Source organism: Oncorhynchus mykiss, chromosome 17, assembly GCF_013265735.2.
Source record: "Oncorhynchus mykiss isolate Arlee chromosome 17, USDA_OmykA_1.1, whole genome shotgun sequence".
NCBI lineage: Eukaryota > Metazoa > Chordata > Actinopteri > Salmoniformes > Salmonidae > Oncorhynchus > Oncorhynchus mykiss.
The window spans coordinates 12,805,512-12,828,808 of record NC_048581.1 but is presented as its reverse complement, the minus strand read 5'-3'; the positions used below and the strand labels follow the sequence as shown (position 1 = coordinate 12,828,808).

General features: G+C 42.7%; 2 protein-coding genes and 1 long non-coding RNA gene across 3 annotated transcripts; 1 reads left to right on the top strand and 2 right to left on the bottom strand.

The window, feature by feature from the left end:
* Positions 1-583: 583 nt before the first annotated feature.
* On the bottom strand, positions 584-8,574 carry LOC118940080. The gene is made up of 5 exons (XR_005036691.1): positions 8,403-8,574; positions 8,110-8,167; positions 7,782-7,855; positions 7,349-7,431; positions 584-1,547 (listed from the first exon to the last, which is right to left on the bottom strand). It is a non-coding gene; the product is annotated as an uncharacterized LOC118940080 (long non-coding RNA).
* Positions 8,575-11,990: 3,416 nt separating this feature from the next.
* Positions 11,991-15,960, top strand: LOC110485452. The gene is made up of 3 exons (XM_036949045.1): positions 11,991-12,216; positions 13,336-13,832; positions 14,475-15,960. The coding sequence occupies exons 2-3, from the start codon at positions 13,468-13,470 to the stop codon at positions 14,701-14,703; spliced, it is 594 nt and encodes a 197-aa protein (XP_036804940.1). The 5' UTR covers positions 11,991-12,216; positions 13,336-13,467; the 3' UTR covers positions 14,704-15,960.
* Positions 15,627-22,358, bottom strand: LOC110485454 (phosphatidylinositol 4-kinase type 2-alpha). Its single transcript, XM_036949039.1, has 9 exons — positions 21,863-22,358; positions 20,064-20,264; positions 19,629-19,760; positions 18,976-19,129; positions 18,788-18,846; positions 17,977-18,076; positions 17,650-17,783; positions 17,486-17,545; positions 15,627-16,678 (listed from the first exon to the last, which is right to left on the bottom strand). The coding sequence occupies exons 1-9, from the start codon at positions 22,199-22,201 to the stop codon at positions 16,517-16,519; spliced, it is 1,341 nt and encodes a 446-aa protein (XP_036804934.1). The 5' UTR covers positions 22,202-22,358; the 3' UTR covers positions 15,627-16,516.
* Between the last annotated feature and the right edge of the window lie 939 nt (positions 22,359-23,297).

Here is a 23,297-nt window from a genome sequence, read left to right as displayed (position 1 = left end):
AGCTCTTGGAATATCCAGGGCCTATTCTCTTCACATTTTGGTTATAAAAAAACAAATCCAGAATGGATTAAAAACATCAATGGGACAGGAGGACATCATAATCCTACTGGAAACACGGTGTTGTGGAGAAATAGATACTCAGTGTCCCTCAGGCTATAGAGAAAGTTTACTACCATCAATCAAACATAAACAGGTTTAAACGGGGCCGGGTGGAATCATCATTCGGCTTAAGCAGCACTGAATGAAATGAAAAAAAAGGTACCATTCACATTTGGCTCAAACTTAACAAAGGTACAATCTCTTGTGACAATGATGTGTACATATGTGCAGCTTCTGCTCCTCCTTCAGTTTCACCATATGATGATGACCAGTTTTTTGACAATCTCCAGGCAGAAATCATTACATTTCAGGCAGAAGTGAGATTTCAATGCGAGGACAGGTTCTGAGCCTGACTACACTGATGTGGGAGGTAACCACCACATAGTTGGACACCCCTCCTTGTACAGTAGCCCTCTTATAAATAGAAACAGTCCTGAACAAATACTGAACAAAAATGGGAAGGAGTTAGTGCATCTGTCGAGCCTTAGGCCTGTACATGCTTAATGGTAGAATCAGAGGGGACTCTCGGAGCTACGCTATGAATACTTTGAAACTCTGAAGCCGTAGAAACATACACTGAAACGCAAGAAATTGAATTATACCAACAAGACACTCGACGAAATTGAAAACGCAGTTGAACGAAATCAGTTCTGAACCACGAACAATTTAAGCTCGACAAAGCCACAAGAATTACAAGATGAAGGAATTTGGAAAACGTATTTTGATAATCTTTACAAAAAGACAACAGAACCAATTAGAAATTCAAGAAAAATTGAACATCCTTGAATCAGTCATTAAAAACAACCAAAATCCATTAAAAATGACCCAATAACCCAACAAGAACTAAATGAAAAGCTCAAATCTATAAAATCAAAGGCGGCTTGTGGTCTAGATAAGATCAGAAATGAAATGCTGAAAAACAGCACACCTGAGTTGCAAAATGCTGTGCTTAAAATGTTCAGTATGGTATTAACTTTTCCCCTGTCCACAAGAGTGGAGACAAATCAGACCCCAATAATTACAGGGGAATTTGCAAAAACAACTAATTGGGAAAGGTTGTGTATAGCATTTTGAATTCAATACTTTCTTCAATAAAAAAATTTAATTCAGTAAATGTCACATTGGATTTCTCCCCCACCATCGCACTACTGACCATATTTACACCTTACACAGACTAATTAATAAACATGTCCACCTGTAATGAGTATGATGGGAGACTAAGTGCTGGTTTCAAGCGCAGGGCGCAGCAGGTGTAAAGGACCACAGGAGGAGGCAGGTAGCATGGTCCCATGGACAGGCAGAAGGTCATACACAGGAGGAGGCAGGTAGCACGGTCCAGGGACAGGCAGAAGGTCATACACAGGGAATCCAAAAAGGTAACAGTACAGGCAGGGAAAAGGCTAGTAATGTTGTCCGGGAGATCAGGAAAGAGGTGGATGACAGGAAATCTGACAGGTAACAGTACAGGCAGAGAATAGACAAAACAACGTTGTTATGTCACACCCTGGTCTTAGTATTCTGTGTTCTCTTTATTATTTTGGTTAGGCCAGGGTGTGACATGGGTGATTTATGTGGTTTGTTTTGTCTTGGGGTTTTTGTAGTTTATGGGATTGTGTCGGGAGGACTAATATGGAAATAAACAGAGATCTGAATAGAATGTGGACAACAACAAAAAAATAATACCTCACAATGAACTGAACTACATAGTGTGTGATTATGACATACAGGTGTGTGAACAGGTGATCAGAATTCAGGTGATTGGGATCTGGAGAGTGAGCTGCGTTCAGGGGATCCATGTGTTTGACGGTGTGAGTTGGAAGCAGACATTACACCACTAAAAAAAAAAAGAGGGCAAAATCTTTGCTTGCTTTATTGCCTTTAAAAAAAGCATTTGATTCTATTTGGCACGAAGGGCTATTCTACACAATTCTCTAAAGTGGGCTTGGTGGTAAGGTGTATGACTTAATAAAATGTATGTACACAGAAAACAAGTGTGCAATAAAAATCGAAAACAAAAGAACATAATTATTTTCACAAAATCGAGGTGTGAGACAAGGCTGCAGTTTGAGTCCAAACCTTTCCAACATTTATATATCAATGAATTAGCAGACATGTTGGACCATTCTCCAGCCCCAGGACTCATACTGTTTAACACAGAGGTAAAATACCTGCTATATGCTGAGGATTTGGTTATTCTATCACAAACCAAAGAAGGTCTTCAACAGAACCTTAATGTGGCAGTGAATGCACTCAAAGAAAAAGCCTGCAGAGCATTGTATGCAATAAAAATGAAATTATTCTAAATCAACATCCCAATTAGAATTTGGACCCAAATATTTGACAGTGTAATCCTACCAATAGCTCTTTACAGAAGTGAGGTTTGGGGGCCACTCAATAAACTGGACTTTAAAATGTGGGACAAACATCCAATTGAAGCCCCACATGCAGAATTCTGTCAGAAAATCCAGAGAAATACATCAACTAATGCATGTAGGGCAGAACTGGTCCACTTTCCACTCGTAATGAAAACGCAGAAAAGACATGGACATAGAAACCGGCAGACATGAAAAGACATGGTGGTGGTAGTAGTAGTAGTAGTAGTAGTAGTAGTAGACATGAACAGACATGGTAGTAGTAGTAGTAGTAGTAGTAGTAGTAGACATGAACAGACATGGTAGTAGTAGTAGTAGTAGTAGTAGTAGACATGAACAGACATGGTAGTAGTAGTAGTAGTAGTAGTAGTAGACATGAAAAGACATGGTAGTAGTAGTAGTAGTAGTAGTAGTAGACATGAAAAGACATGGTAGTAGTAGTAGTAGTAGTAGTAGTAGACATGAACAGACATGGTGGTAGTAGTAGTAGTAGTAGACATGAACAGACATGGTGGTAGTAGTAGTAGTAGTAGTAGTAGTAGACATGAAAATACATGGTAGTAGTAGTAGTAGTAGTAGACATGAACAGACATGGTGGTAGTAGTAGTAGTAGTAGTAGTAGACATGAACAGACATGGTGGTAGTGGTAGTAGTAGTAGTAGTAGTAGTAGACATGAAAAGACATGGTAGTAGTAGTAGTAGTAGTAGTAGTAGACATGAAAAGACATGGTAGTAGTAGTAGTAGTAGTAGTAGTAGACATGAAAAGACATGGCTACTCAAAGAGGATGTGATCACTGCACAACAGGGGAGGTAGAAACGGAGATGCACTTTCTCCTTTACTGTGATAAATGTTCCTCACCAAGAGATTCCTTATTCACAGAAATTACAACATTTATTCCATTCCAAAAACTAAAAATACTCATAGGTGATGATGGTGGTAGTAGTAGTAGTAGTAGTAGTAGTAGTAGTAGTAGTGATGGTGGTAGTAGCAGTAGTAGTAGTGATGGTGGTAGTAGTAGTAGTAGTAGTAGTGATGATGATGGTGGTGGTAGTAATAGTAGTAGTGATGGTGGTAGTAGTAGTAGTAGTAATGATGGTGGTAGTAGTAGTCGTAGAAGTAGTAGTAGTAGTAGTGATGGTGGTGGTGGTAGTAGTAGTAATGATGATGGCGGTGGTAGTAGTAGTAGTAGTAGTAATGATGGTGGTAGTAGTAGTAGTAGTAATGATGGTGGTAGTAGTAGTCGTAGAAGTAGTAGTAGTAGTAGTAGTAGTAGTGATGATGATGGTGGTGGTGGTGGTAGTAGTAGTAATGATGATGGTGGTGGTAGTAGTAGTAGTAGTAGTAGTAGTAATGATGGTGGTAGTAGTAGTAGTAGTAATGATGGTGGTGGTAGTAGTAGTAATGGTGGTGGTAGTAGTAGTGGTAGTAATGATGGTGGTAGTAGTAGTAGTAGTAATGGTGGTGGTAGTAGTAGTAGTAGTAATGATGGTGGTAGTAGTAGTAGTAATGATGGTAGTAGTAGTAGTAGTAGTAATGGTGGTGGTAGTAGTAGTAGTAGTAATGATGGTGGTAGTAGTAGTAGTAATGATGGTGGTAGTAGTAGTAGTAGTAATGGTGGTGGTGGTGGTAGTAGTAGTAGTAGTAGTAATGATGGTGGTAGTAGTAGTAGTAGTAATGATGGTGGTGGTAGTAGTAGTAATGGTGGTGGTAGTAGTAGTAGTAGTAGTAGTAATGGTGGTGGTAGTAGTAGTAGTAGTAATGATGGTGGTAGTAGTAGTAGTAATGATGGTGGTAGTAGTAGTAGTAGTAATGGTGGTGGTGGTGGTAGTAGCAGTAGTAGTAGTAATGATGGTGGTGGTAGTAGTAGTAGTAATGATGGTGGTAGTAGTAATAGTAGTAGTAATGATGGTGGTAGGAGTAGTAGTAGTAATGGTGGTGGTGGTAGTAGTAGTAGTGGTAATGGTGATGGTGGTAGTAGTAGTAATGATGGTGGTGGTAGTAGTAGTAGTGGTAATGATGGTAGTAGTAGTAGTAGTAATAGTAGTAATGATGATAGTAGTAGTAGTAGTAGTAGTAATAGCAGTAGTAGTAGTAGTAGTAATGATGATAGTAGTAGTAGTAGTAGTAGTAATGATGATAGTAGTAGTAGTAGTAGTAATAGTATTAGTAGTAGTAGTAATAGTAGTAATGATGATAGTAGTAGTAGTAGTAGTAGTAATGATGATAGTAGTAGTAGTAGTAGTAGTAATAGTAGTAGTAGTAGTAATGATGATAGTAGTAGTAGTAATAGTAGTAGTAGTAGTAGTAGTAATAATAGTAGTAGTAGTAGTAATAGTAATAGTAGTAGTAGTAATAGTAGTAGTAGTAGTAATAGTAGTAGTAGTAGTAGTAATGATGATAGTAACAGTGTAACAGTATAAGTTTAGACCGTCCCCTCGCCCATACCCGGGCGCGAACCAGAGACCTTCTGCACACATCAACAACTGACACCCACGAAGCATCGTTACCCATCGCTCCACAAAAGCCGCGGCCCTTGCAGAGCAAGGGGAACTACTACTACAAGGTCTCAGAGCAAGTCACGTCACCGATTGAAACGCTATTTAGCGCACACTGCTAACTATGCTAGCCGTTTCACATCCGTTACAGTAGTAGTAGTAGTAGTAGTAGTAATAGTAGTAATAGTAGTAGTAATGATGGTGATGGTAGTAGTAGTAGTAGTAGTAGTAGTAATAGTAGTAGTAGTAATAGTAGTAGTAGTAATAGTAGTAGTAGTAATAGTAGTAGTAGTAGTAGTAATAGTAGTAGTAGTAGTAGTAGTAGTAGTAGTAATAGTAGTAATAGTAGTAGTAGTAGTAGTAGTAGTAGTAGTAGTAGTAGTAGTAGTAGCGTTAATGATGATAGTAGTAGTAGTAGTAGTAGTAGTAGTAATGATGATAGTAGTAGTAGTAGTAGTAATAGTATTAGTAGTAGTAGTAATAGTAGTAATGATGATAGTAGTAGTAGTAGTAGTAGTAGTAATGATGTTAGTAGTAGTAGTAGTAGTAGTAGTAGTAGTAGTAGTAGTAATAGTAGTAGTAATGATGGTGATGGTAGTAGTAGTAGTAGTAGTAGTAATAGTAGTAGTAGTAGTAATAGTAGTAGTAATGATGGTGATGGTAGTAGTAGTAGTAATAGTAGTAGTAGTAATGATGATAGTAGTAGTAGTAGTAGTAGTAGTAGTAGTAGTAATAGTAGTAGTAATGATGGTGATGGTAGTAGTAGTAGTAGTAATAGTAGTAGTAGTAGTAATAGTAGTAGTAATAGTAGTAGTAGTAGTAGAAATAGTAGTAATAGTAGTAGTAATGATGGTGATGGTAGTAGTAGTAGTAGTAATAGTAGTAGTAGTAGTAATAGTAGTAGTAATAGTAGTAGTAGTAGTAGAAATAGTAGTAATAGTAGTAGTAATGATGGTGATGGTAGTAGTAGTAGTAATAGTAGTAATAGTAGTAGTAATAATAGTAGTAGTAGTAATGATGATAGTAGTAGTAGTAATAGTAGTAGTAGTAGTAATAGTAATAGTACTGGTAGTAATAGTAGTAGTAGTAATAGTAGTAATGATGATAGTAGTAGTAGTAGTAGTAGTAGTAGTAGTAGTAATGATGGTGGTGGTAGTAGTAGTAGTAGTAATAGTAGTAGTAATGATGATAGTAGTAGTAGTAGTAGTAGTAGTAATGATGGTGGTGGTAGTAGTAGTAGTAGTAATAGTAGTAGTAATGATGGTGGTGGTAGTAGTAGTAGTAGTGGTAATGATGATGGTAGTTGTAGTACTGATGTAATGGTGAAGATTAGTTATTTAGTTATAAGTTAGTTTTAGTTTCATTTTCCATGTTTATTTATTATATTTCTACTACTGACTTCCCTTGTTATTTTTGTATTTCATGTTGTATTTCATTTGCCACCATTTTATATTACTATTTGTTATCTTTTTATAATTGTATTACAATGTATATACATTGTTGCTTTGGCAAAAGTGACACAATGTTTTTCATACCAATAAAGCAGCTTGAATTAGGAAAAAAATGAATTTGAGAGAAAGGAGAGAAAAATAAGTGAGAAAGGAGAGAGAGAGAAAGAGAGAGAGAAATAAGAGAGAGAGAAAGAAAGAAAGAGGAGAGAAAGAAAGAGGAGAGAGAGAAAGAAAGAGGAGAGAGAGAAAGAAGATAGAGGGAGAAAGAATAGAGGAAGAAAGAGAAAGAGAGAAAGAAAGAAAGAAAGAGGAGAGAGGGAGAAAGAGCGAGAGAAAGAGGAGAGAGAAAGAAAGAGAGAAAGAAAGAAGAGAGTGAGAGAAAGGAGAGAGAAAGAAAGGGGAGAGAAAGAAAGAGAGAAAGAAAGAAGGAGAGGAGAGAAAGAGGAGAGAGAAAGAAAGAAAGAAGAGAGAGAGAGAAAGAAAGAAAGAGAAAGAGGAGAAAGAAAGAGAGAGAAAGAGGAGAAAGAAAGAGAGAGAGAGAAAGAAAGAAGAGAGAGAGAAAGAAGAGAGAGGGAGAAAGAGAGAGAGAAAGAAAGAAAGAAAGAGAGAGAGAAAGAAAGGGGAGATAAAGAAAGAAAGAAAGAGGGGAGAAAAATGAGAGAGAAAGGAGAGCGATAGAAAGAAAAAGTAGAGAGAGAAAAGTGAGTAAAGAGAAAAGAGTGGAGTGGAATGAAGAGAGAGATAACAGAGAAGAGAAAAATAAATAGGGAGAGAAAAATAGGAAAAGAGAAAATGGGAGGGAGGGAGAGAGAGGAGGTTAGAGGGAAGAGAGAAAAGTGAGGGGGAAAAGAGAGAAGTTGTAATGCAATGCAACCTCTGGCCTCATCTCCCCATCATGCACGTGTTAAAGGCACTGTACAGTACCGTACCTTTCTGCGTTGTGTCTCTGGTGAGGTGTAGGTGGAAGACAAGTCTCTGGACACAAGCCTGCCGGTTGTCTCTCTTTTAGTGACTGCATGGAATGGATACAAATACAAGACTAAGGTTGGTGCTGCTGTCTGGACTCCCAAACACAACTATATTAGCCTCTCTTCATCACGCTCTGAGCTAACTCACGTCAACAACTAAAAATGCATTGTACAAAATGTACGTGTTCATATTTTCAAAAGACTCATTTCATTTTATAAATGTTGTACAGGAATAATTTGCTAATAAATGCTAAATATTTCTTAGTGTACCTGAGGTATACTAATGAGGCAACAACGCCATTTTGACATGCCCAGAAAAGTAACAAAATGAACAGCAGCTAACTAATTAGCACATTAAACATTACATATCAAATCGTCACTTTTCACAACATACCTGCATGGAATGGATACAAATACAAAGTCAAGCTTGATGCTGCCGTCTGGACTGCCATACACAAGTATATTAGCCTGATAAAAGACAAAAGAGTGCTGAATTCCTGTCAGAAAACTCACGCTGTCTGCACCTGAGAGACCCGCAAAGGTAACGGTGGCTGGGCAAGCCTTGCAAAGTTGCAGTCAAACATTATCCCCATTCACACTAATATGTATTCCTAAAAACAGTAACGCAACACCAAATCAATGACGATATAATTTTAGGTTGTCTTTTTTTGGACATTTGCTTACATGTGCATTGAAAAGAGCGGAGCGTACATAACACATACCTCTCCTCATCAGGCTCTGAGCAAACCGAGGAGTAAAAGCATGGCTCCCGTTGATGACCTCACAGCATTAACACCATGTAGAAAATAAATACAATACAATAGTTCACTCTTAAAAGTAGTGTAACACATCTCAAAATAACCTTAAAACAATTCATGAGGGATTTTCGGTGAAATAAAGTATATGTTATAAATAAAGTATATGTTATAAATAAAGTATATGTTATAAATAAAGTATATGTTATAAATAAAGTATATGTTATAAATAAAGTATATGTTATACCTGTAATACATACGTAGCCTTTGCTTCTGCACAGGTGTTGTGTCGAAAATCTCCCCTCTGACAGAATCCCCCCCTTCGCGTTCCTCGTTACTGTGACTTGCTTGCTAGCTGACATTTCTGCTCTTCATTTCTGCTCTTCACATTTTTGTCTGCAGTTTTCAGTTTGGCTATTTGTTTCAAGTGTATGTGGCGGTTCTAGCTTGTATGGCGCCCTGGGCGAACGCCCCCTTCAGCGCCCGCCCCGCACCGTGTTGCCCCGGGCAAGATGCCGCTACTGATTGTTGTATTAGTCTATAAATAAATCTCTTTGCCATAATTCGTCATCTCTCCCATGTCTTATTCAACTAGTATTTTTGAAAGTGTAAGGATAATAATTCAGACATAGTCGTTCTGAAATGTTTATTGCTTGCCAACATTTTACTCCCTCCTCTATGTTTAAAATAACACACATACATTAATTATTCATTTCGGTTGCCTTTTCTGGCATGAAGTTTGTTCTATAGAAACTATTTGACTCTGATGTGTGTCACCGAAAGTATTTGACTCGAGCCACAAAATTAAGGAAATTAGAAGGCGGGGGTGGATTCTGGCAGGGGGATTTTCGGCACAACACCGGTACCTAACATACTTGATGTTAGCTAGCAGCCAGCATTTATCTGCATTTGGAGAAAGTTGTGAACTCTTATCTTTTGGACACCCAAAGCTATGAAAATCGTGCGTATGTAATGAATGGAACTAGTCTGGGCTGTAGTCTGTTTGACGAACATTCCACTCCTTGTAACATTACAGACACTTGCAACCAGGCTGCAATGAAACAGTGTTGATCATATAATAGATGTATCATGTGTTAGTTTAAGGATGTGAAAATCATGATATTTCCCTTGCATTTCAATCCACACATGCATATGGGTCTGTAATGTATTGCATTGTTATCTAGGTATTCAATCCCTTTTTAAATTATGCAAGATTACTTTACAATGATGGCAATTATGCATTATTGGAATCTAATTTGCCCATGTGGATCTGACATGCATCAAATGCTACATAACTTTGCATGCATGCTTTCCATAAATGCAATGTACTGATGAAATGCCCCCCATGAATAATAAAAAGGCCAGAAATGCAACATCAGGCTAACCTGACTAGCGGGGAAAGTGTTAAAAAACCGTAGCTAGCGATCGTCAACACGATAGGATCTGAATGGAGGAAGAGACGCGTCACACACACCCGTGTTCACAGTCTTCTTGTTATGAAGTCAATCAACTGTATTCGCATCTCAAGTATTGGTTAACATATGGAATATACACAAACTTGGCAGTCGTGTCAAGTTGTCTGGATGTCCTTTGGGTGGAGGGCCATGCACGATACACACGGGAAACTGTTGAGCGTGACAAACCCAGCAGCGTTGCAGTTCTTGACACATTCAAACCCGGGGGGCCTGGCAAAAGGTTCTATCCACACGGACCTGGTTAACAGGGTCCTTATTCATTGTACATTTAGAAGGAAATCTCATTAAAGCTTTGGAATCAGCTCTTCCCTGACTGATGCTGGGTCTCGGCGGGTGACGGAGCTAGCTGATTAAATAACATTAACAACTTAGTTTACTGACAGTTTATAATACCAAATTAGAGATAAAGAGGGAATGAACGATTTACTGTGGAACTGCCGGAGATCATTGACTAGGAGAGGTGTGTCTACCAGACAGTGAGTGGTTTACTGTGGAACTGCCGGAGATCATTGACTAGGAGAGGTGTGTCTACCAGACAGCGAGTGGTTTACTGTGGAACTGCTGGAGATCATTGACTAGATTTTTACCTCAACATAGTGTGAAATGAGCTTATAATTAATAGCCTAAGTGTAGTTTCATTTTGCTGGGGTGCAATGAGGAGATTCGGGATCTTTCCCCCATGCGTTTCCATGGCAATTAGATTCTTTGGGTCAAGTTCCATTGAACTCTTTACCTCATCTATATTCCATTCTCTACAGATGAATGGTTCCAGATCAGCTATTCTGTGTGTTCCAACAGTTCTGCCCTGACAACCCAGCCTGACAACCCAACCTGACAACTCAACCTCACAACCCAACCTCACAACCCAGCCCTCCGTTCACCATAGGGCCAATCCCATTTAGGGCACAGCTAATCACACCAAATTGCACTAAATCACATTAAATCACATTCAATTACACTAAATCACATTAAATCACAGTAAATCACAGTAGCCAGCTAGCTAGCTTTATAGGTGTTTTGACATGAGTATGAAATTGTAATTCTGGTTGTTTAATGTTTTAGGGACTCCTGAAACTACCAGCAAACCAGGCTGTCGTCTTGTGAAACAGTGGACGTAAAGAATCTAGCTAGCTAAAGCATTTACTGCAAATTGAATGTACAGTTTGCCTTGCTGATATTTGCCATGCAATGCAGTGAGATGAAATAACGTAGCTAACTATGTTCCTGCTTATTGGGCAGTGGAGGATAAAATCCCTGTATACCTATGGATGTGTAGCTGTCTAGCAGATATGTGTATGGACCCAAACGTTTGGTATACATATTAGTTCAGAACCTAGATATGAACTTAAGCTATCATAGCCGGTTGTATCAACTTCAAAACAGTCTGACTGGCATCAATGAAGCCTATGGATTGAGTAGAATATAATCTAACTTTGTGCCAAGGATGCAAGTCGTATATACATGTAGCATGAGATCCCCACATTGTAGCCTGTACATTTAATATTTCCACTGATCATGTACTCTACCTTGGTAAATAAAGGTGCGGTTCAGGTATGAATGTCTGTGAGATTCTTTTTCAGTCATATCCAATACCAGGAGTATCAAACGGCATTTTGTTGTCAGCACATTCAACTATGTAAAGAAAAAAAGTATTTAATAAGAATATTTCATTCATTCAGATCTAGGACGTGTTATTTTAGTGTTCCCTTTATTTTTTTGAGCAGTGTATTTTGAGTGCATGCGACCACACTAGTTCGGTTCGCCTAACTGACTTCGGCTAGACGCCAGCCGAACTGAAGCATGCGGACGCATTTACCCTGTCTTACACAATTTGTTACACACTGTTATGATGATTATAGATATGTCTGAGGAGGAGGAATGGCACATGGATGAATTACACTCCTGATGGTTTCTTCCCCTCTGCTTTGAGCAGGGTTGCCAGGTCCATTTGAAATGACAATAACTAATCAAAAACCCTCCCATAGGTTCAGAAAACTAGGTCAACATTTCTGTTGCAGCAAGAGATGATTTGACACATTTCTCTAATAAACCCTTTTTCCCACAACGTTACCTAGCGAGTTAAGAAGGAATATCGACGTAATTTGTAACGACAGAAGAAAAGTTTTCCATTAAAATTATTATTATTGGGAGCTTAATAATACGCTCCATGACATGGCAACACTGGCTTTGAGGTAAGCACACGCGCCGATGACGTCAATGTCAGATCACACCTTGTACACTGTGTGATCTAAACAGTTGCTGACGCGTCTCTCTCAAAGCCTGTGATTGGTCAGAAAGGGGTCGCCCCGGTCGAATAGGAGGGGAGTGCTGTGTCCCAAGTGCTGCTATTGGTTGTCGAGAGAGAGAGAGCGAGACAAAGAGAGAATGAGATAGTGAGAGAGAGAGTTCATTGTGAGGGCTCAAGCGCACACTACACAGAAAAACTTTGTTTGCTTCTCGTCTTTGACAGCAGAAGAAGGCTACTATAAAGTAGCGGAGAATGTCAATTTCCATATGGAATTCCATATCTGCGCAGTAGGCTACATCTCCTCAAAGCCTGAGCAGGTGTCAGATTTTACTGCGTTCACTTGCTGAAGGGGTAAGAGTTTATAATCTCTCTGATGCTGTCACGCAGCAAATCCGCTTGACTAATAGCTCATTGATTTTGTTGTGCAGGTAACGTTATATGTTGATTTACAACATGTCATGCTATTTTATAAGCATTATTTGTACGTTATTGGTAGGCATACTATAAGCAAATATGTTCGATCGTGAAACATCTGGCGGCCCGCAGCAAACTGTTCATCAAAATGCGCGTCTATGGAGCAGATTGCGCTTCGCTGCGGGGTGGGAAGGTCAATTATAATTCCAGACATAACTAGGCATTCCCGCATTTCAGTAGCTCCCCCTGTGACTGTCAAGCATAATAATGATAGTTGGTCCTTGATGTAGGCTATTATCTATGATATTCATCAAGTTACTCATTATGTAAACAATTGGTCATTTTATATACTACTTATAATTACATGATTTTACACTAGGTTTACTCATCTTATGCTTCATTGTATCTGTGGCCAGCCCTGTGTCTATGAAAATTAAGCCATGACCTACACCTGATAGACACCACCCTCTCTCATTAAACGTTGCTTTGTTTAACCTTTGCTTTCACTTTATTTCTGTCGACATCAGTATTTCAGACAGTGCCAGTGTTATACTAATACAAGTGCCTTGTAAAATAGTTGAACTATAAGATAATGTCTCACTGTTGCTTAGTAACAACACAAAGGGCCTCAGTCCAACATCCACTCTTTATCCCTTGTTGGAGTCAACAACCAGCTTTTAAACGTTATGTTCTCCCCTTCTCTCTCTCTCTCTCTCTCTCCTTCCCTCGCTCTCCCCCCCCCCTCTCTCTCCTTCCTCTCCCTCCTCTCTAAGCAGGCTTACACTGCATGTGTGCGTGTGTTTCCTTGACAACCTACAGAGTGTCTTTGGCTACATCCCAAATGGCACCCTATTCTCATGTAGTGCACTACTTCTGACCAGGACCCAGAGTGCACTATATAGGGAATAGGGTGCTATTTTGGGATGCAGACATTGTGTGGTCTGAGATTCAAGGATAATGCTGTCATCCCACAAACATCTAGGTTGCTGGGCAGTTGCCAGCCCAGGTCAGGGGCTAGCGACATTTAGCCAATGATTGATGTCTGTTTGTTTGCAGGTGCTGACGGAGTTGTCTTGGAATCCCTCTATTCTTTCAATCTGTCTCTCATCAACCTGATCTCCCTACTACTACTACCTCATCCCCCCCTCTCTCCTCCTCACCCCTCCATCTCCCCTCTCTCAGAGGGTTATGGAGGACCCGGAACCCCCCTCTGTGGTGGATGGTCCGTCCCTGCTCTGGCAGCCTGAAAAGAGGCGAAGCAGGAAGTCGGGATGTTCCAACATCTTCGCGGGGGTAAATCTGCGTCAGCTAAGACGGCTGTTCCATGTGGCCGGGGACCGGGACGCAGAGCAGCGGGCAAGACTGGTGTGGGGCAGAGAAGAGCGAGACAGAGGGAGAGAGGGGGGAGAGGAAGAGGAGGAGGAGGAGGGAGAGATGGATGCAGGGCTGGCCCAGGCGTTGGTGGGGTTCAGGGTGAGAGCCAGAAGCAGGAGTGGTATCAGGACGGAGGGACACAGAGAACCCAAGTTGCTGAAAGCATTTGGACACCTCAGGTAAGAGAGAGAGAGGAGGGATAGAAGGGAGAGAAAGGAGTTAGAGACAGATGGAAAGCGAGAGAGCACAATGAGAGAAGGAAAGAGGAGACAGAGAGACAGAGAATTAAAGAGAGTGGAAACCAGGTCAAGGGTATTTGGTCTGGCATCAACAGACAGATCAGCTCAAATCCTTTAACTACATCCTCCACCTGACTAGACAGACTCTCCACATTTAACTTATGTTTAACTGACAGATCGATTAAATGAGTGGTAGTCAGGCTTCTAATGATCTCTATGGTCTCTTCTTCTATCCCATGTCAGTGTTTGCACATCTGAGGCCCTATGTATCAAGCATCTCATAGTAGGAGTGCTGATCTTGGATCAGATCCCCCATGTCCATCTTATCTTATTCTTTGTGATCCAAAAGGCAAAACCTGATCCTAAATCAGCACTACTACTTTGAAAGCTTGGATACATACAGGCCCTGAAGCAACTGCATAGGTAGAAGCAGGGTTTGGCCTGAAATAACACTTCCAGGTAGGTTTCCACTGTGACTTTGTTTTAAAGAGACGTCCCTCTCTCCTTCCCTCCCACTTTCCCTTCTCTCTATCCCTCACTCTTTCCTTCCTTCCCTCCCATTTATGCTCTCCCTCCTTCCAGGATTAAGGACGGTTTGGACCACCCTGAGGAGGACAATGAAGAGGAGGACCCCAGTGATATTGGAGAGCTGGACCACCTCCCTGGAGGGTCGACAGGTGCAGAGGGGGGCGCCCCGTTGACGGACGCACAGAAGCCCTCAGAGAGACCCCATCTGGAGAGGCTGGGGGCCGTGACGAGGCAGGAAGGAACCAGGGACCCAGAACGCTACCTCCATCGCATTCTACACTGAGCCAACGGAGAGAAATGAGCGCTGGCCTGCTGAACTTAAAACGTGTCGTAAAGCTGCTCTGTGATTGGTCCTTTTTCCGTTCACACCAATCAGAGCGAGGTGTCGTTCAATAACTCCATGTGTGGAGTTAAATGAAGTACGTTTTCGACCACACTGTCAACCTAACCTTACTTGTCGAGATGTTGTCACTTTAACCAAAGGAAGGGAGAGAACTGGCAACATCACAATGACTGCTTGAGAGCATTATCAATCCTGCTCAGTCACTGTTCACTGACTGATCAGAGCAGACAGACCGATCTACAACACTATCGGCAGGTGACTATGGCTGTGTTCGAGAGCATCAAAACGACTGCAGGCGACTGTCGAATCCCCTGGCATCAAATTACTCATTATTTGTAGATCAGTCGGTCAGTTACAATTTGCCCATGATACATTGCGGTTTTGATCCTCTCGAGCACGGCCTGTGTGTGGTCCAAAAATCCCAAAAGGCATGGACTTCGTAGAAAAGCCAGTAACACTAGAAATGGGATCTCTCTATAACAAAGCTATACCTGGTAGATAGCCTACAACTGAACCTGAAAGGACTTGGAAAGGTGTAAACAACATGGGAAGACATTTACACAGCATTAACTGTGATGTAAAACACAGGACCGTTATCACTCTGTACTGAAAGTGGTCCAACAGTGGACTAATGAATAAAACTAAGATTCAGTTTGAGTGAACTATCCATTTAAGGGTTACGGTTGACACATAAACATGCAAATCTGTCAAAGTAAACTTGCATAGATGTATTTGTGTGCATAGTTTTGTCTAAGAAGTAGATGAATGTCCTCACCGAATAAAGTGAGGAGGAAAATAAGAATAAAGTCTTCTCTCTAAAATAAAAACACATTTATCAAAACAAAACGACAAGATACATGGTATTAATGTAATACAGTTTTGTTATAATCTTTCATTAAATATATTACATACAAATTATACAGTGCAAATGTCACAATACATTTCAGGTCAGTTAGAATCTGTGGCAACAGCAGGAAGTCCTGATAGTGTGTTTTCAAAAAAAACGTGTCCATCTTTCTCCCACAAGAATGAAAAATTATAAAAAAAATGACCAGAAATCAAAGTAAACAGAAGCGATGGGAGACATCTTAAATGTATTTGACTACAGAATGGCGGAGAGGAAAACCTGATCTAAAGTAGTAGTTTCTCCAAATGTGGCCCCCTAAAACTTCAACGCGCTGCAGTACCTTGCAGTTCCTCATCCGAAGACAAAGGGGGCAGTAGAGAGCCATGAGAGCAATGAGTCCGCATGGCTGCTGCTGTCCACAGAGTGGCCGTCATAAGGAATGCAACACCATCTCTCACCCAAACCGGGGGAGAGAGAGAGAGAGAGGCTTTAAAACTGCAGTGGCTGAGTTAAGTTTCTGTTTCCCAAATGGAACCCTATGGGCCCTGGTCAAAAGTAGTGCACTAGGGAGTAGGGCTCCTTTTGGGACATACACTGTGTGCACCTCCATAGAAAGGGAGTTTACTAAGCCCATCATATAGACTCCATTCCTTATAGGAAGATATACCATCATCATCATCATCATCTTTGACATCCACACAAGGCACAGAGACAAACAGACGGAGGGATATGCGTTCTCTTCCTTTTGTCCTCAGTCCTCCTCGTCTTCCTCAGTCATTCTCAGTACCGTCTGTGTCCGTTGGGGGTAATAGAGAACGGGGCGGGGGGGGGCGGAGAGACTCCTCACTCGTTTGCCCTTTACACACATACATTTGACGTACACACTTGCTCACTCCTCCTCCTCCTCTACCACCGGGTGAAGAAGGGTCTCCTGCTCTGGAAGCTCTGTGTGTAAGACTCACTGTTGGCCCTCTGTGGTGCTCTGGCTGTTTCTACTATAACTGGAGGCATCTGGACCAGCTGGAGGGGGGTCTTACTGTTCTTCAGAGCCTGGCTGAGGTTCAGGATCTAGGCCACCAGAGAGGGGGGGGATGAGAGAGAGACCAATAGGTTGGTCACTCTTCATAAGGGCATAACATCTGTGATGCATTGTGGGTCATTTTTGACTGACTGATCTACAAAGAATGGTTAGAGCATTGGACTAGTAACCGAAAGGTTGCAAGTTCAAATCTCCGAGCTGACAAGGTACAAAATCTGTCGTTCTGCCCCTGAACAGGCAGTTAACCCACTGTTCCTAGGCCGTCATTGAAAATACGAATTTGTTCTTAACTGACTTGCCTAGTAAAATAAAGATAAAAATGAGAAGTTATTTCTACATAAATAGTTACTTCCAAGTTAACTTCAATTAATAGCCCAACATTTATTTGCTTCAATCACTGAACACGACCGGCGCCTACTAGAGACGGGCTTCTATTTCCTTAATGCGCACAGCTTTCGCCCAATAAAAAGGTTGAGAAGACTACCACGCGGTTTATTGTGACCAGTATAAACATTAGAGTAACACATCCATCGCAGGTTAGACTTGCAGAGACTAGACTGCCTAGTAACTCCCAGAGTTCATGTTTCAGCACCAGTCTCTCGTATCGGCTGTAGTTGAGCCAACCACGTCAAACCACACTGCTGTCTCATCCAATGACGTTACTCACGGACTTTCACTTGTAAACAATTCATCTAGACCCGGCTGTTATTTGCTGAAATGAGTGCCGATTCCCAGGCTATTAAAAATGGACAGGCGGCGTTTTGGGACTCTGTGTTTAATTGAAGTTTTCCGGGATATTATTATGTAAAAAGAGGCATGGCGTATTTAAAACATACCTGTCCTCTCATAACAGCTATCTGCCTGTGGAACTGCCCTCTGTCGAAGCCTGGGTCTTTCTGCAACACACAGGTCAAGGGTCAAAAATACTCAAAAAGAAACACCATCAAAGATTGGATAATCAATTCCGTTTGAAGTTGGCTCCCTCCCTCCTCCTCCTCACCTTAAACAGTTCGTAAAGGTCTTCTTCCAGATCTTTGATAAAGTTGGGATCAGCCAGTTTGGGAAGAACCAGCTCTCTTATCTCCTGGGAGAATGGAACCTTGGCTTGGGACAGCCACGCCCAGTAGAACGGGTCTACGATTGGTCAAAAAAATTAACAAACTTTAGTGAGAAATGCAATGATTGGTCACAGAGAAGGTGCATTTCTATAGGGGGCTCTGTGATTGGGCAGTGGGAAAGTGCATCTCTACAAACTGCTCTGTGATTGGTCAGAGCATCTCTACAAGCTGTTCAGTGATTGGTTGAGGAGGCAGAAGGCGGTGCTTACAGGCTCTCCAGGAGTCGGGGTGTTTGAGAGGGAAGGCCAGTCCGTTGTCTATAGCAGCTAGTTGGATGATAGGATCCTTCACTACTACCCAGTCTGTGTCCTGGACAGAGAGAGTGGAGGGGGGAGGAGGGGTGATAGACAGAGAGAGTGGAGGGGAGAGGAGGGAGAGAGGAGGGGTGATAGATAGGGGGGTAGACAGAGAGAGTGGAGGGGAGAGGAGGGAGAGAGGAGGGGTGATAGACAGGGGGTGGACAGAGAGAGTGGAGGGGAGAGTAGGGAGAGAGGAGGGGTGATAGACAGGGGGGTAGACAGAGAGAGTGGAGGGGAGAGGAGGGGTGATAGACAGGGGGGTAGACAGAGAGGTGGAGGGGAGAGGAGGGAGAGAGGAGGGGTGATAGACAGGGGGGTAGACAGAGAGGTGGAGGGGAGAGAGGAGGGGTGATAGACAGGGGGGTAGACAGAGAGGTGGAGGGGAGAGGAGGGAGAGAGGAGGGGTGATAGACAGGGGGGTAGACAGAGAGTGGAGAGGGGAGGAGGGAGAGAGGAGGGGTGATAGACAGGGAGGTAGACAGAGAGAGTGGAGGGGAGAGGAGGGGTGATAGACAGGGGGGTAGACAGAGAGAGTGGAGGGGAGAGGGGGGAGAGAGGAGGGGTGATAGACAGGGGGGTAGACAGAGAGGTGGAAAGAGAGCACTCTGAGTCAGACATAAGTGCATAAGAGTACACCCCCCCCACCCCCAGAACAGACACCGAAAAAGGAACAGACACACAAGGTTTCAGTGCCTGTTCTGGTGTGTGGGTGTGTGGTTACCCGGTTTCCCTGGTCCATGGGACAGTCATATTTTAGGAGCCAGTTATCATTTCCCCGATCTGTGGAGACAGAGAGAGACAGAGAGGTGTCAGAGTCTAATGCACCTTCCACATCACTATTTCACATATTCACACAGGTGTCAGCCGGCCTGCTTGTCCTTCTTCACCGTCATTGCCTTGGTTACGTACCTGTGTTCCTGATGATGTAATCGAGGACCACCAGCCTCTCAAACTGTAGTTGCATCTGTCTGTTGGTGTTCTCTGGCAAGGGGTCTGCCTCAAACCTCCGCAGCCAGAAGTCTGCATCCTTAAAGCCCTCAACGAAGATCTGGAACGAACCCAACTGGAGGACAGGAGGGAGAGAGCGAGACAGAGAGAGAAGGTGGGAGAGAGAGGAGAGAAAGAGGAGAGAGAGAGAGGAGAGAGAGAGAGAGAGAGGGGGGGGGGTGGGAGAGAGAGGGTGGGAGAGAGAGCGGAGAGAGAGGGTGGGAGAGAGAGGAGAGAAAGAGGAGAGAGAGAGAGGGGGTGGGAGAGAGAGGGTGGGAGAGAGAGAGGGGGAGGGGTGGGAGAGAGAGAGGGTAGAAGAGAGTAAGAGAGAGAGAGAGTAATCAAATCTAGAGGAAATCACAGATCCTAATAGAGAAGTTTTAGAGTAAAGTCTCAACTTTAAAACTTTAATCTGCTAAATCTCTTTACTTCAATTAAGGATTCACTTTAAAAACCCTTCATCCTGCATTTCCCTCTGGGCGGCCTGTAGTTCAAGAATAGTATGTGAACTAAGTAGTGTACTATAAAGGGAATAGTGTACCCTTTGGAACACAACCAGGAAGCAGCAGACGTACCTTGGGAGGCAGGCCGATCCTGTGGAAGTGTTGTCCCACTTTGGGTACCTTCTCCAGAGCCAGCCTCTTACCCCTGGACTTGACCCGGTCTATAGCGTTATAGTTAAACGTCTCACTGGCCAGGTACACCACCTAGTGGAGAGATGGGGTGGGGGACAAGAGGGTGGAGAGAAGGAGAGGGTGAAGAAGATGTAGAGAGAGAGGACAGGAGAGAGGGAGAGAGAGTGTGTGTGAGTGAGAGAGTGAAGGAAATCAAGAGAGAACCCTGACGCAGGACCTCCCAGTACCTGTGTGTGTACCTGCGTGCCTAAGTGTGTGTGTCTAACCACTACCTTGGCCCCGGGGACTGTATTTAGTTTCTGATCGCACAGGCTTCAGACAGACTACCCTGGTTCAGTGTGTGTGTGTGTGTGTGTGTGTGTAACCCCTCCCTACCTTGGTCCTGGGTACTATGTTAAGCTCTAGTTTCTGGTCAACCAGACTGGCCCCAGCCTCAGACAGATAACCCTGGTTCAGGACTAGACAGTCCCGTCCAAAACAGCAGGGACAACACAGCTTCTGGAGCCACTTGGTCCACTTTGGGTTCAGCTGACCATAAGGCTCCTCGTTCTTAGGCTTGAACACACCGATGATCTTCTACAAAGAGAAACAGAGAGAGTCAGAGAGAGGAGAGAGAGATTTAGGTGGGCATTTTCTAATTGCAAACTCACCTGTGCTGTGAACAAATGTAACATTGGTAAAAGATGGGATGAGTGAAGTTACACTATGCAGAGGAGACAGGGAGAAATTTCTCCACAGGTGCTGCATGTTAACTACTACCATGCTTCATACTGTAACTACTACCATGCTTCATACTGTACCAACACTGTTCTGTTAACTACTACCATGCTGCATACTGTAACACTGTTCTGTTAACTACTACCATGCTTCATACTGTAACACTGTTCTGTTAACTACTACCATGCTTCATACTGTACCAACACTGTTCTGTTAACTACTACCATGCTTCATACTGTAACAACACTGTTCTGTTAACTACTCGACTGCCACAGGAGCATGTTTCATGGCAGAGCAGATATCTGCGCTTATACACACAGGGTCGGTACGATACTATAGACAGACCTGGCTGAGTTCCGGTAGACAATGTGCTTGTTTGGAATTACACATACAGGAAGTGAAATCTGGTGCATTCCCCCACATGTCAGGACATCCAAAGTCCACAGAGACACTTCCATTTTTAACCAACACATGTGACCGCATCGTGGAGTTTCAGATGATGATAAATGTTGGGTAAGTTGCTACTAGTACCAGGTCTATGTCTGTGCACCAAGTCACCATAGTTTGCTTCTCCCTCATGTTTCTATCCAAAGATCAGATTTTGGTTAGAATTCTCTAGACTGGAGCTCAATCAAATAGAAAGAGCACTATTTTCCATCCCAACAAACCTCGTGACAATTCATCATTATTACCAAGACTGTGTGGGTGATTACAACCCCATGAGCTCAGCGCAACAATGACTGATTGCCGATGCAGACGGATAGACTGTTGCGTGAAGCTGTGTGGGAGTGTACGTGTGTTCGGGCTCTGGTCAAAAGTAGTGCACTATATAGGGAATACAGTGCCATTTGTGAGTCATTTGTCCCTGCGTTACACAAACACACACAAAGTCTATCCGCGAGTCGAGGCCAACACATGAGAGTGAGTAGAGGGCACTAGGCTCCTCAGCTGGTGTTGCCACAGTGACACAGCTGTTCCAGATAAGAGATTGGCTAGACTGTAACTGGGTCAACTCTACTGTATGGAAGTACAGTCAATAAACAACACCAGAACGGGGCCACGTTGGAGCGAGCAAACAGGACAATGGAGGTTGAAGTTAGACACCTGTTTCCCCAGGCGGTTTCTCCGCTGGGAGGATATATTTACAGGTCATACTGAAGGAAACAAACCAGAGGCCTTGTTCACTTTTAGAGTACAAAGTGAGATGGGAGGAATTTACCTGTAACAGTGTAGCCTTCTGGACAATAAAAAGACGCACAAGACATCATTACTCAAGGATGATAACTAATGGACTTGTCAATCTCCTTGTTGTCATTCATAAACAATAAAACAAAGTGTCGTACTTATCATTGATATATGCTAGCTAAATATGACGACATGCAATCCATAGCTGTTTAGGTGACCTAGCTAAATCGATCGATTGTGATCTCCTTTCAATGCTTTTCACTCTTTCTTACCCCTTGTGAATCTTTGACAAAGTAGCTGCCGCTGGATCCCTGGTAGATTCTCTCCGGATAGATCCCTTCGTCGATGGCGCGTTCCGCCTTGCGGATGATCTCTCGAAACTCGGGATCCTCCGATAAGTCGTTTCTATGCGGATCCCGCGGTGAACCTCCTCGGTCCCGGTCCAACAACGGCTGTCTCTCCCGGCTGCGCTCCGGACTCCCGGCCGGGATGCGAACCACCGAGCCCGGCGTGCCTCCAAATCCGCCCCGGGGACTGGTGGGCTCGGTGGGGCAGAAGCCGAAGTCGTTGGAGTCCCGTAGCGGGGAAACCAACGGACTAGTTTCGTCCATACCGGGGTACGCGGAGGAAAGATAGGTAGAGAGAAAAGGGGGAAAGACGAAGGGATGAGCTTTTGTGTTCAGGATATTTACCGATAATGTAACGTCACCGTTGTCAATAAAAACAAATCAGCTGACAGTCAGCTTCCGGGAAGAGGCGGGCCCAGTTGGTGATTGTTGGAGTGTTTGGCCAATCAGAGCTATCATCCGGCCGTCAAGGTTCTTTGTGCACGCAACTATTGGCTGGAATCATAACGCTCCCTTGAAGCACGTGACAAAAAAGTGCCACACAATTTAAATACAAGACAACGAATCAAAACTCTTTATAAATCAGTGGTATTCAAACGTTTTCATCCGGGACCGATGTCCATCAGATTTTCCACTAATGCGCCTTATATGACACATCACTGTACTCTTCTGTAAACTGGCCGTATCTGTATACCAGTCGCAAGACCCACTGGTTGATGCTTATTTATAAAACCCTCTTAGGCCTCACTCACCCCTATCTGAGATATCTACTGCAGCCCTCATCCTCCACATACAACACCCGTTCTGCCAGTCATATTCTGTTAGAGGTCCCCAAAGGACACATCCCTGGGACGTGTTTTTTAATACATTTTGACGACCACACTGCAGGCAAGTCAGATGATGGCTTTTGAAAGCACTGAAAATAAGTATTGTATTAATAACATAGCCTTCTATCAATAGCCTACTATCAGTCACGGAAGAAGACTGCTATAAGGTTCACTTAATGCAAAATGCGTATAGCCCTATAATAAGCCAACTACAGGTAGTCATTCTGTAGAGGTGAGATGTTTACATTGTGTGCAAGCAGCATATAGCATAGCCATAGTATAGGGCCCTAGGCTATAGATTTTGGAGAATGGCTGCAGATCAATGGACTAGTGGTAAATGATGACCAAATGAATTCATTTCCAGAGGGAGAAGAATTAGAATGTCATTTCTTATTTAACCAGGAAGTCGATAGATAATTTATACAGTGTCTAGTTAGTCTCAGATAGGCCTTGTGTCAGAAATGATGATAACATGAAATGCCTAATATCGCATTATATCTTCATTCATCCAAACACCTTTATATCACCAACTT

What these genes read in the sequence shown, in the direction of transcription:
- LOC110485452 (XM_036949045.1), top strand. Translation starts at nt 13,468, where the DNA reads ATGGAGGACCCGGAACCCCCCTCTGTGGTGGATGGTCCGTCCCTGCTC. An exon ending in AAAGCATTTGGACACCTCAG is followed by an intron (nt 13,833 to 14,474) that starts GTAAGAGAGAGA and finishes CCCTCCTTCCAG; the next exon opens with GATTAAGGACGGTTTGGACC.
- LOC110485454 (XM_036949039.1), bottom strand. Translation starts at nt 22,201, where the DNA reads ATGGACGAAACTAGTCCGTTGGTTTCCCCGCTACGGGACTCCAACGAC. An exon ending in GGATCGGCCTGCCTCCCAAG is followed by an intron (nt 19,130 to 19,628) that starts GTACGTCTGCTG and finishes CCTGTCCTCCAG; the next exon opens with TTGGGTTCGTTCCAGATCTT. An exon ending in ACCTTTACGAACTGTTTAAG is followed by an intron (nt 17,546 to 17,649) that starts GTGAGGAGGAGG and finishes TGTGTGTTGCAG; the next exon opens with AAAGACCCAGGCTTCGACAG.